This window comes from Musca vetustissima, unplaced genomic scaffold, assembly GCF_032173495.1.
Source record: "Musca vetustissima isolate MV318-11 ecotype Yass unplaced genomic scaffold, APGP_CSIRO_Mvet_v1 utg95690, whole genome shotgun sequence".
NCBI classification, from domain to species: domain Eukaryota; kingdom Metazoa; phylum Arthropoda; class Insecta; order Diptera; family Muscidae; genus Musca; species Musca vetustissima.
In genome coordinates this window covers 75,426-88,566 of record NW_026875205.1, presented here as the reverse complement: position 1 = coordinate 88,566, position 13,141 = coordinate 75,426, and the positions used below count along the sequence as shown (strand labels likewise).

The 13,141-nt window shown below is 35.4% G+C and overlaps 1 protein-coding gene across 1 annotated transcript; it reads left to right on the top strand.

Moving 5' to 3' along the window:
* Positions 1–4,632: 4,632 nt before the first annotated feature.
* Positions 4,633–9,721, top strand: LOC133337688 (glyoxalase domain-containing protein 4-like). Its single transcript, XM_061545894.1, has 4 exons — positions 4,633–4,731; positions 5,010–5,059; positions 5,120–5,226; positions 9,088–9,721. Exons 1-4 carry the CDS (start codon positions 4,636–4,638, stop codon positions 9,714–9,716), a joined length of 882 nt encoding a protein of 293 aa, XP_061401878.1. The 5' UTR covers positions 4,633–4,635; the 3' UTR covers positions 9,717–9,721.
* The last annotated feature ends 3,420 nt before the right edge of the window (positions 9,722–13,141 follow it).

Genomic DNA, 13,141 nt, shown 5'->3' with positions numbered 1-13,141 from the left:
GGCATATGATACCCTACACAACTACCACTGAGCTCTAAATTTTTGCCGATCTATAATCTGAGCGATACTTACTTACTTACATAGCTGGCTTGTTACAGAACGGTTGTTCCATATGCCGAGGTTAAAAAAGATTTCCATGCGCGTCGGTCTTGTGCGCAAGGCCACCAATTTGGATGACCACATTCCAAGATGTTGTTTTCTACTTAGTCTTTCCATCTAATTCGTGGCCTTCCCCTTCTACGGGAACCATCAGTAGGCTCATTTTTATATGCCTTTTGAGCTGGGGCATTTTCATTCATCCGCACAACATGGCCTAGCCACCGTAGTCGCTGCAGCACAACACCACTGACTATGTCGATGTCCGCGTATAAATTGTGCGATATTTCGCGATATTTGCGCACTCTTTTCCGATTAGAGGTCAACCGTTCCTCTACGGCATCTTTTCAAATAATGTTTTCCCAGAGTAAAAATTTACTATATATAGGATTCAATAGATACCAAGCAATGACTCTGATTGGCTTTAACATGGTGAAGCAGAGGTTTATCTTGGTCCCTCTACGCCACGATGTCACCTGGGATAGCTATTTTCATCACTCGTTGAAACAGTGAGCTGATAACCAAAACAATGTCCCCATGTTGTGTAGAACAGACGTAGTTTTCACTTTGGCAGATGTACTCAAAAATTACAAAGGCGATATTATTGCCTTACAGGAAATGCTATGGAAAAGAACAGGCGCAAATAAATCAGATGAAATACGCACTGTATTATAGCTGCCATGAAACGAGACATGAATTTGGCTGCGGATTTTACTATAATCCGTATAAATGCGAAGATCTTCTACATCAGTCTTATTTCCGCCCATGTTCACGGAAATCTCGGAAAGACCAACGAGAAACACATCGACACATTCCACCTATTCGTCGACTACAAAACCGCATTCGACAGCCCTATCTGGTCAGAGGTATTTACAGCCATGTCTGCGTTCGGCATTACTGCAAAATTAATACGGCTATGCAGAATAACTTTAAGTGATCAGCACTTAATGTCGGAAAGGACCTATCGGAACCCTTCCATATCGACAGACAAGGGACAGTTTATCGTGTGATATTTTTAACATCCTGCTGGAAAAGATCATACGAGACGCAAACGAACAGAAACGAACGAATTGAGGAGGAGTCTGCCAGAGTGGGACTGTCAGTAAATGGTGAAAAGACCAAACTGATGGTATCAACGCGCACGACGTCTAGTAGGCTAGGACCAACTGTGGAACTTGAAAACTACAGCTTCGAGGTAGTGAGCGATTTTATATACCACGGTATCGCCATAAAGGCCACCTCTCACCGGCCCAAGCTCACACTCTACAAGACGCTGATATTACCCGTACTGTTGTATGGATCTGAAGCATGGGTACTTGCGCAAGAAGGTGAGGCAGCTCTTGGAGTGTTTGAGAGAAAAATTCTCCGGATGATCTATGGGCAGATCTGCGTCTATGGTGAATAGCGCCTTCGAATGTCTATTCTGTGACATCGATATAGTCAGACGTATCGATGCCCCAGCTTAAAAGGCACATAAAAGCGAGCCAAGTGATGATTCACGCAGAATGGAAGGCCACGAATCCGACTGAAAGATCAAGTAGAGTAGAACATCAAGGAAATTGATCTTTCAAATTGGATGAGATGTGCACGACGCGCTTGGAAATCTTTTTTTAAACTCGGCTTATGCAACAACCGTTCTGTCATAGATCCTGCACGATATTTACTATCTTATTTTTGAGAACACCAAACTATAGAACATGTTTCAGTTATTCTAAAATTTTCAGTATATGTCCCACATATATTTTTGTCTGATTTTATGCAAATAGTGCAAATGGAGGGGCCTATCTCTTTTCGCTTTACATGAAATTGGATAGCGTATTGGAGCATCTCTTGTATGTACACAAAGTGGTATGTACATGGTGGTGTATAGTCGGCTCAGTCCGACTTTTGAACTTTCCCTACTGGTATAAATTTACAAGTGCCTATAATCCCTTTAAGTTTAGCATGGCGACGTACTCACAACTGTAAGGAAATCTCGGAACTTTAAAAGTTGCCAAACTTAAACAACCGCCTTTGCAGGACACAAAAAATGGCCTTTGCAGGACACATCGCCATCTGTCGAAATAAAAAAAACAATTTGCAGTTGTAGCTTGGTTTGTGTACCGTATAAATCTTTTAATTAACAGCCTATATTTCAAAACAAGTAGAGTTATGGATGATTTTAATTCAAAAACATGCTGTTCAAGAAAATTCCACTTCAGTGACATCTACATATCAGGATTCATATTCACTTTACGTTAAAGTTAACGAATATGTCTACCGTACAATCAAATACACGAACCTTTCTAACATTAGATTGTAAATCTATCGCTTTACAACACTATGTATGATACCGTAGCCAAATAGTGTCAATGATAAAAATATACATATATTTCTTTCATTTTTCTCGTAAAAATCTTGGACAATTCGACTCGCAATATAAACCCTTAAACATTAACCAATATTCAGAAAAAAACTATAGGCACCATTTTTTAACGATATTCAAAGTAATTAAATAAATTTGGAGTTCAACAAACAAAGGTGAGAAGGAGTTCGTTCGTTGAATAAGGTTCGAATACTGAATTTTCAATAAAAACCCGTAAGGAAAGTAGTAAAGTCGGCCTGGGCCGACTATATGATACCCTTCACCACTTTGGGTACATATGTATCCGAAAAGACGTCGCTTTTTGAAGGAATTTTGACATGGAATTGAACTTAAATATGTGATTTTTATATCTTACTGGAACCTATGCAGAATTTCATTTCATTTGGGCAAGTTTAGAGTCGTTTGCGCACAGTGGGACAGATTTGTGTAAATCGATTTAAAGCAAACTTGACACACGCCACGGTATGCTGCACTGTTTAAAATTTAATCTCAATAAACAAGTCTAAATTATATTTGAAGCAAACTTGCCAGAGATTAATTTATACTAATTTCAATACGTTGTGTCAATCGGCCTAGCTGTGGATCTTTAGTGCACAATTTACTTAAAATCGGACGAAAATATATATAGGAGGTGTACACATCATTCCAGACTTATTTCAATACGCTATGCCAAAATTCGTGCAAATCGAATGATTTTCAGAGACTTTTTTACCTAAAATCGGACGAGACTATGTATGGAAGCTATATCTAAATCTGAACCGATTTTCACGAAACTTAGCACACATCATTCTAGACTTAATTTAGTACGCTATACCAAAATTCATGCCAATCAAAAGATTAGCAGGATTTTGGTGCTCCATTTACCTAAAATCCTGTATCTAAATCTGAACCGATTTTCTCGAAACTTAGCACACGTCATTCTAGACGTAATTCTATACGCTATGCCAAAATTCATGCAAATCAAACGATTTTCAGAGACTTTGGTGCACCATTTACCTAAAATCGGGCGAAACTATATATGGGAGCTATATCTAAATCTGAACCGATTTTCAGGAAACTTAGCACACATCATTCTAGACCTAATTCAGCAGGCTATACCAAATTTCGTGTAAATCGAAAGATATATAGGGACTTTGGCACCCCATTTACCTTAAATCGGGTGAAATTATATATGGGAGCTATATCTAAATCTGAACCGATTTTCACGAAACTTAGCACACGTCATTCTAGACTTAATTCAATACGCTATGCCAAAATTCGTGTAAATCAAACGATTTTCAGGGACTTTGGTGCACCATTTACCTAAAATTGGGCGAATCTATATATGGGAGCTATATCTAAATCTGAAGCGATTTTCACGAAACTTGGCACACATCATTCTAGAGCTAATTCAGTAGGCTGTACCAAATTTCGTGCAAATCGAAAGACATTTAGGGACTTTGGTACCTCATTTACCTTAAATCGGACGAAAATATATATGGGAGCTATATCTAAATCTGGACCGATTTTTCCCAATTTCAATAGGGTTCGTCCTTGGGCCAAACAAACGAGCTGTGCCAAATTTCATCCAATTCGGATCATAAATGAGACCTATACTTTGTTTACAATTTAACATGAACAGACGGACGGACGGACATGCATAAATCGACTCAGAAAGTAATTCTATGCATATTCTCAAAAGGAACCATGGGTCTATCTCGATTATTTTTGCCTGTTACAAACATATGCACAACGACATAATGCCCTGTACCACAATGTGATGAAGGGTATAATTATTTTTTAACAGTTTGTCCAAAACGAATGAATATACCTATGTGGTGCTATCAATCCACTTGAGTGCCACATTCTATATTCAGTAAGAAGAAGCATTGTTTTTATTTCGTATTCTTCTCATCCTTCGCTTTTCGCATATAAATTCACTTTGAATTGGCACAAAGTAAATATTTGTTATTTGCTGATGAATCGGCAAACCAACCGGTTTCACTAAAGTGATTAAAGTTTTGTGCACGAACTAAAAGCAACAACAACATTGTGATAATAATAATAAAATATACTATATAAATTGTCTACCATTTACTTAGTGTTCTTAATAAGTGGAAAATCTTAAAAAATTGTGATATTATATCTTTAAACTGCTGGATTTTTTTACATTGATAATATAAATTGGAAAAGAGATGTCTCTAATCACTGGAAGAGCATTGCATTATGTCTTCAAAATTGGCAATCGTGCCAAGAATTCATTTTTCTTTCGAAATATATTGGGCATGAAGGTAAGTGAGAATATTTTTTAAATTCATAGTAGATATGGACTGAAAGGGAACGTTTTCAAGTAGACATTACAACCGCACCTGAGATGTTAATTGATACTACCAACAACAATAACGTTGGTAGGTCGTATTTCAACAGGTGTTGTTGGTTATGTTCGAGATAAATCTAAAGTTAGATTTTTGATTGGCAAAAATATGTATTTACACAACAACTGTCTGTCTACCTTGAAAAGTTAAATTATTGATAAAGATAATTGCTACATTTTGCTTGTATTTAATAGGTATTGAGACACGAAGAATTCAAGGAAGGCTGTGAGGCTCAATGCAATGGGTGAGTGTAATGTTAAGATTTTATATATTGGAATTCTCATCTTTATAAAACTTTTTGTAGGCCATATGATAACCGCTGGAGTAAAACCATGGTCGGCTATGGCCCAGAATCCACACATTTTGTTTTTGAATTAACATATAATTATGGTGTGACCAGCTATGAAATGGGTAAGAATTTAATCATTAGAAAAGAAGTAAAAAATCGTTGAATTCAGTCGGCCAAGTTTTTATAGCCTCCATAAATAGGTGGTCATCTAAATATCTAAAAACAATCGGGAGTTTTATATGGGTACTTTGTCAAAATTGTTGACAGGAGTAAAACATATATTAATCTAAGGACTCTCAGGTTCGAATATTTGGCCTAGGACATACCAAAATCATCAAAATGATTAAAATGAGGGTACTGCTACATAGAGGTTTATAAAAAATGAGGACAGATCTATTTTTATAGTAGGGAAACTTGACACCCAAAATCAATTGGGTTGAAAAAGGAGCTCAAAATATCGAATAATAAAAGTATTCATATATGGCTACAACGAAAGTTGGGTAGCGAAATTTACGATCATTAGTGGTAACCAGTGTTGCCAAAACTTTGTGGATAAAAAATGCTAGATTTTGTTTAAAAAATGCTAGAAAGTGCTAAAAAAATTAAAAAAGTGTCAGATAAACGTGCTAAAAATGTATAGAAGGAAATTTGATTAGAAATAATAATGAGATCTGTATTTCATAAAAATTTATTCTACAAAAGGTGGACTGAGTTTATATTCAACTGAGACCCTATTTATTCTTTATCAGAATATATAAATTCTATGTCGATTTAGCCATGTCCGTCTGTTGATTAAATAACGATACAGCTCGCAATATTGTACACATTGCTACTACTCCTAGTTTTTGGTATTAGAAATGGGACATATCGGAACTTTTTAGGGTGGCCCCATACAAAGGTAACCCCAATATATGGTATTTTGAATTTTTTGGGCAAGTTTTTGAACCTAATTAGTTGTTTATTAGGCAACTTTTAAGTCCAGTTAAGTTTTACAACTGAATTCGTTCTAACTATATACATATAATATTTTGGATTCTGATTGGGTGTTTACCCACCTCCCACCAAAAGTGTTTCCGAATAACTCCCATAGAGAGGTACCTACATTATTCGTGTTTTGGCGACTTTTTCAACCGAAGTGACTTTGAATTCTCATTGGACAGAGAATAGCTCTACCAAGAATTTTAATTATTGGGTTTTGCTCGGTGCAGCTCCCAAAGAGCGGTACCACCCCACATTTTTCGGCATTTTGGTAACGTTCGAATTGACTTTTCGGAATACTTTAAAATTTTCGTTATTTTGAAGGATTTAGCAGCATTCTCTAGGTTATTTTAGGGTAGGACATATTTATGCAGACAATTTTCTACGCAAGTTTTGTTTGGACATACGTCACATATAAAAAAAAGTCCTAATAGTCCATCGAAATGGCTGCATTTTTAAACAGACAATACCACAGCCACCATATGAAGTACCCGACCATTTTTTAAGAAAATTTTGATACACACCACAATGTACAGGGTATAAAATGTTTGAACTTTCGGGCGTTTTTACTTTTTCGCAGATTTACTGACATTTTTCTAACATAGGAGAATCCAACTCACATCGTGAAACATTTGAAAATTTGGGATGAAACCAAACATTTTTCAAAAATTCCGGAAAAAATAAAAATGCTAAAAAATATGCTAGGTGCTAGATCAATTTTTTTGGTGCTAAACGAGTTTAAAAAGTGTTAAATCTAGCACTAAAAGTGCTAAATTGGCAACACTAGTGGTAACGAAATTGAAAATACTCGGTTAAAATGAAGATATTGCTTAAAATGAAATAATAATGAACATTGGGGAAACGTTATATGGAAGCTATGCCCACATGTGGCCGATTTATAAAATTGCCATTACCAAACATCCTAGGAGTAATAGTTATGTATGTATAAAGCAGTTACCGCTTGGGAATTAAAAAAAATTGCACAAAAAGTAGTTTTCTTCAAAAACAGTCGCACAGAAAAATACATTTTTCGATAAAGCTGTTCCGAGAATATTTTCAGTTCCCACAAAACTCAATAACGTGTTATACACGTAAAAAGGAAAATACAAAGGTCGCAAATTGCGACTATAGTCGCAAAACTGTAAACCTTGTGTAAAGTGTCAATGGCATATCTGAAATATTCCGATCTCTATATTTATTTCAACAGCTGGATCAGGCTAAATCAACATATAAATTTATTTTGATTATAAATTAAAAGAATGTTGGTTTGTGTTAAGGAATTTTCCACTTATCCATATGAGAAAGTCGGAAGTTACAACTGAAAGTCGGTTGTACCCAAGAGAAAACTTTAAAAGCCCCGCCCAAGGAACATAACTGTGTTGGTCTACATATCTAAAATACCTAAGTAATCATTTGTAATAAATATTATATAGTAATTACTTTTTTAATGAGATTTAAGGAATGTGTGAAGATTTACCAAAGAAAAAAATTTCACATTTATGCAAATTCATCTGTTAAACACAAGTAGTCCTTAGGTCCATACTTACCACATTCGCCAAGTATGTACATCCAAAGTTCCGAAGTTATCAAAAGAGTGAAGGTATAAAAATAATACATTCAACTCAGCCTTATGGCTAACGAGGGTGTATACACTTTGATACGGTAAAAATGTGCCTTGTCGAAATGTTGGTTTTAGTCCCCATGTTTCTTTGGAACAAATCTGTTTGGAGTCGATTTGCAAATGTTCGATAATTCTCCGCTTTCGTCGAAACTTTTAACATCGTAATATTTCTTCTTCTAAACATAGTTCAAGTTCGAAGATGTGAAATAACCGTCCACTTCTTCAGCAAAATGTATTTTATAATATTATGCTAACGGACTCTTCGATTTGAACCTTACGTTGTACCACCTCTTATATTTACCAATGGGTCGATTACGGCTGGTAACCATAGTTTAGTGGCGTTGCCAGCTGCCAAATTTGAATTATGGATGGCAACTGTTGTCAACTTCAGTCGCTTCAAATAGAATTTTTCGGCAACCATTTATTTCTGGTTGCTGTTTAGTTTAATGAAATTTGTAGGCTTCCCAAAATGGCTAATATTACTACAAAAGAACAATTTGAGGTCTTTTGGTTAAATCAAAGTCACTCCCGATGATGTGTGGAAGGCTATTTCAGAGGACCTTAACTGCTATGGCCCACCAACGCGCATTCCAAATGAATTACAGAGAGTGGCGAACATCTTTTTTTGCCAGTTGAAATCATACCGGGAGTTTGGTTGCTTTCCATAATCGACCCACAAGCCTAGATCAATTCCGAATGAGACCCATTGGTCCACTACGTCTGGTAACTCCCCCACAAATGGTCAATATTTTCAATATCTATAAACTCATAATTTTTTAATTGTATTAGTCAATCTTTTTGCCTACAAATGTCTAAATTGATATGAAAATCTTCATGAAAGCAATTGCTAAAGATTTGAAGGGAAGCTAAATGATTCCCCTTTTAATGACCGAATTACATAATGTCAAGTTATAATAAATATTGAAGTACACATCACTCATATCTCACAACGTTATCTATTTTTTTAATTAGGCCAATTATTTATTCTTTACACTACATTCAGATTGTCAGTCATATTCATATATAATAGTATTTGTTATTGTTTGTATATTCATGCATAACATTATATTGAAAATACCCAGAGATTTATCTCATTATGATGTATAAGGGATTTCTTTGTATTTGTTATTATTAAGATAACCAAATTCGTTGTATTTTTAATATATAACATAGTTGACCAAATAGCACTAAGATTAAACTTTTAGAGTAACTAAAATCGAGTCATTTTTTCATGAGTTATTTTGTACTGTATATGTTCTCCCAAATCGTAATCGGTTTGTGCCGACAATTAGCGGTAAAATCTTGAAATCTCAAATCAATTGTAATAAATTTTGTACCATTTATAATTTTTAGAATTTAATTTTATTACTATATGTCTTTTTAGGCAATGACTTCGCCGGTGTTGTTCTAAAATCTCAGGAATCTATCGAAAGAGCCTTGGCCAACAACTATCCAATGACCGATGTTGATGGCAAAAAATTACTTTTATCACCAGATGGTTATAAATTCTACATTATACCAGAACCTCAACCAACGGTTGAAGATCCTGTCGTTAATGTTGGTTTACATGTTACCAATTTGGCGGAATCGAAAAAATATTGGCATGATATTTTGCTCATGAACATTGTGTCAGAAGATGAAAACTCCTTACTGCTTAACTATAGCAATATGCAGGCAGCATTGAATCTTAAACAAATCTCCGAACCATTGGACAGAGCCAAGGCCTACGGTCGTATTGCCTTTTCGGTCCCAAAAGCCCAACAGCCTTATATTAATGATGTTATCACCCAAAATAATGGTAAAATATTAACACCTTTAATTGAATTGGATACCCCGGGAAAGGAAACTGTTCGTGTTATAATCTTAGCCGATCCGGATGGTCACGAAATCTGTTTTGTCGATGATGAAGGCTTCACTAAATTATCGGCTGTGGAAGTTGATGCGGATAAAAATCTGGATAAATATATTGGCAAAGATCCATTCCAAAAAGAATTGTATGCTGCTGAGGAATAAATGTGTAATTTGATTGCGAATGTTGAACATGAATTATTATGTTATTTAATAATAAAGTTTAGTTTTTTGTAATTGTAAGGAAATCAATTGGATTGATTTCTGCAATAGATACACTTAAAATATTTATAGTTAAATTATTTCTTAAACAATTTTGGAGCATTATTTATATTTTCAGGGACTATCTGGGCGTGAATTTTTAAATTATACTTTTCCAGGGACTATCTGAGGCGTGGATTTTTTAAAGTTGGATTTTTCAGGGACTATCTGAGGCGTTGATTTTTTAAAGTTGGATTTTTCAGGGACTATCGGAGGCGTGGATTTTTTAAAGTTGGATTTTTCAGGGACTATCTGAGGCGTGGATTTTTTAAAGCTGGATTTTTTCAGGGACTATCTGAGGCGTGGAATTTTTAAAGTTCGATTTTTCAGGGACTATCTGAGGCGTGGAATTTTTAAAGTTGGATTTTTTCAGGGACTATCTGAGGCGTGGATTTTTTAAAGTTGGATTTTTTCAGGGACTATCTGAGGCGTGGATTTTTTAAAGTTGGATTTTTCAGGGACTATCTGAGGCGTGGCTTTTTTAAAGTTGGATTTTTCAGGGACTATCTGAGGCGTGGATTTTTAAAAGTTAAATTTTTCAGGGACTATCTGAGGCGTGGATTTTTTAAAGTTGGATTTTTCAGGGACTATCTGAGGCGTGGAATTTTTAAAGTTCGATTTTTCAGGGACTATCTGAGGCGTGGAATTTTTAAAGTTGGATTTTTTCAGGGACTATCTGAGGCGTGGATTTTTTAAAGTTGGATTTTTTCAGGGACTATCTGAGGCGTGGATTTTTTAAAATTGGATTTTTCAGGGACTATCTGAGGCGTGGCTTTTTTAAAGTTGGATTTTTCAGGGACTATCTGAGGCGTGGATTTTTTAAAGTTGGATTTTTCAGGGACTATCTGAGGCGTGGATTTTTTAAAGTTGGATTTTTCAGGGACTATCTGAGGCGTGGATTTTTTAAAGTTGGATTTTTCAGGGACTATCTGAGGCGTGGATTTTTTAAAGTTGGATTTTTCAGGGACTATCTGAGGCGTGGATTTTTTAAAGTTGGATTTTTCAGGGACTATCTAAGGCGTGGATTTTTTAAAGTTGGATTTTTCAGGGACTATCTGAGGCGTGGATTTTTTAAAGTTGGATTTTTCAGGGACTATCTGAGGCGTGGATTTTTTAAAGTTGGATTTTTCAGGGACTATTTGAGGCGTGGATTTTTTAAAGTTGGATTTTTCAGGGACTATCTGAGGCGTGGATTTTTTAAAGTTGGATTTTTCAGGGACTATCTGAGGCGTGGATTTTTTAAAGTTGGATTTTTCAGGAACTATCTAAGGCGTGGATTTTTTAAAGTTGGATTTTTCAGGGACTATCTGAGGCGTGGATTTTTTAAAGTTGGATTTTTCAGGAACTATCTAAGGCGTGGATTTTTTAAAGTTGGATTTTTCAGGGACTATCTGAGGCGTGGATTTTTTAAAGTTGGATTTTTCAGGGACTATCTGAGGCGTGGATTTTTATAGCCTACACAACCCGAGAAGTTGATAGTATATCCAAGAGGAGTGGTTGACGTTCAAATTGATATCAATTATATAGTCGTAGGTACTCGGATGCGGGAGTTACACTTTAATATTTATATGTGCTTACGTATTCATATATTATTTAGGAACCTATTACCACACTGGAGGGCGGAAATATGGCTCTGATCGCTTTGAAATGTTCCATGAGGTTAAAGTTATGGTCAAGGTGATGATCAGATAATAATTTTTCGGATGAAGTGGGCCGAAAACTTAATTATTTGTACTTTTCGAGTCGAAAGCCGAACATCACAATACATTCCATGGTGAAGGGAACCTGGATAAGTAATTAGAGGGGCTGTACTGATTATTAGTAACATTTGCTGACTGAATATTGCGAAATATTGCCCAATCTCAAAATATAAAACCACAGAAAGTTAGATTTTCATGGAAGTTGTGTAGGGTATCGTATGGTCGGACCCGTCCGACTATACTGCTCCGCTCACTGTTTTTTTTCCATTCGATCTATAGACCAAAATTGGAAGCCGAACATCACAACGCAACACACGCTGAAGGGAATCTGGTCAAGTGATTAGAAGGGCTGTACTGAATATTTGTAATATATTTTGACGCGAAATATTGCCCAAGCTCAGAATATAGAATCACAGAAAGTTATAGTTTCGTGGAAGTTGTGTAGAGTATCAAATGGTCGGCCGTCCGACTATACTGCTCCGCTCACTGCTTTAAGTTGATTTTTTCGGGGATTATATGAGGCCTGAATTTTTATATAATACTTTTTCAAAGGCCATCTGAGGCCTGAATTTTTAAATTATATTTTTTCAATGCCCATCTAAGGCCTGAATTTTTAAATTATGTATTTTCAAAGCCCATCTGAGGCATGGATTTTTAAATTATATTTGTTCAACGCACAGAAACCCTATTTAGATATTTTCTCTATAGCCATGGGAAATTCTATCTGCCAGTTTGTGGTTACTCTTTACACAATAATAAAATACGAATACGAATAAAAAAAACCAACTCGATTACGAATGACGTTGTTCAGATTTTGTTCGTTTGTTTTGGTCGAGCTTGTGGTTTGATATACCATTTCTGTTTTAACTTTTCTTTCGTTGTTGCTCTTACCATGTTTGTATCATTGAAAAAATAAAAATAATACAGCAAAACACAGTACATTTCAATGCCCGAATGTTCATAAAAGTTCTTGCTAAAACATAACAAAATACGTAATATTTATTAGGGGGATAGAGGTTGGATTAAAACAACCGTTTCCGTCTGTATCATTCATTTCAAGCTGTTATTAACTCTTTAATTTGAAATTTCAACAACAACTTTCCCACCATATAAAGCATAACCAAGTTTGCTTGCACTGAATAGACCAAACTAATCCGCTCTCCCCATACTCACCATCAAAATTCAAGCTAACTGCAACAGAAAGATACACACGAGAAAAAAGTAACAACAAAAACAATGGCTATGTGGCGCTAATTGCATGTTTACAGGTACACAACAACAACAGCAAATCCCCCCATTGTCTGAGAGTTGTTTACGTAGCTCTCATTTGTTTCCCCACCAATTTACTCTCAACTTAATAATGATCAGTAATGCAAATCAAGTGATTTGAGAGAAAACGCGTAAACAAATTTGAATAAAATAATACAATTGTACCTCAATCATGTATTAATTTTTTTATTAAATTAGGTTATATGAAAACTACAAAAAATTAAGCCTTGGGTTAAAAATGTTATACAGGAAATTCCTTTTGGGGGCTTACGTCCCCAAAAGGAATTTTCCTTTATCCATTTTGCCGAATAGTGCAATAAATATATAAATACTGTACACTTAATTTAATTTGAAACCAGT

What these genes read in the sequence shown, in the direction of transcription:
- LOC133337688 (XM_061545894.1), top strand. Translation starts at nt 4,636, where the DNA reads ATGTCTCTAATCACTGGAAGAGCATTGCATTATGTCTTCAAAATTGGC. An exon ending in TGTGAGGCTCAATGCAATGG is followed by an intron (nt 5,060 to 5,119) that starts GTGAGTGTAATG and finishes AACTTTTTGTAG; the next exon opens with GCCATATGATAACCGCTGGA. An exon ending in TGTGACCAGCTATGAAATGG is followed by an intron (nt 5,227 to 9,087) that starts GTAAGAATTTAA and finishes ATGTCTTTTTAG; the next exon opens with GCAATGACTTCGCCGGTGTT.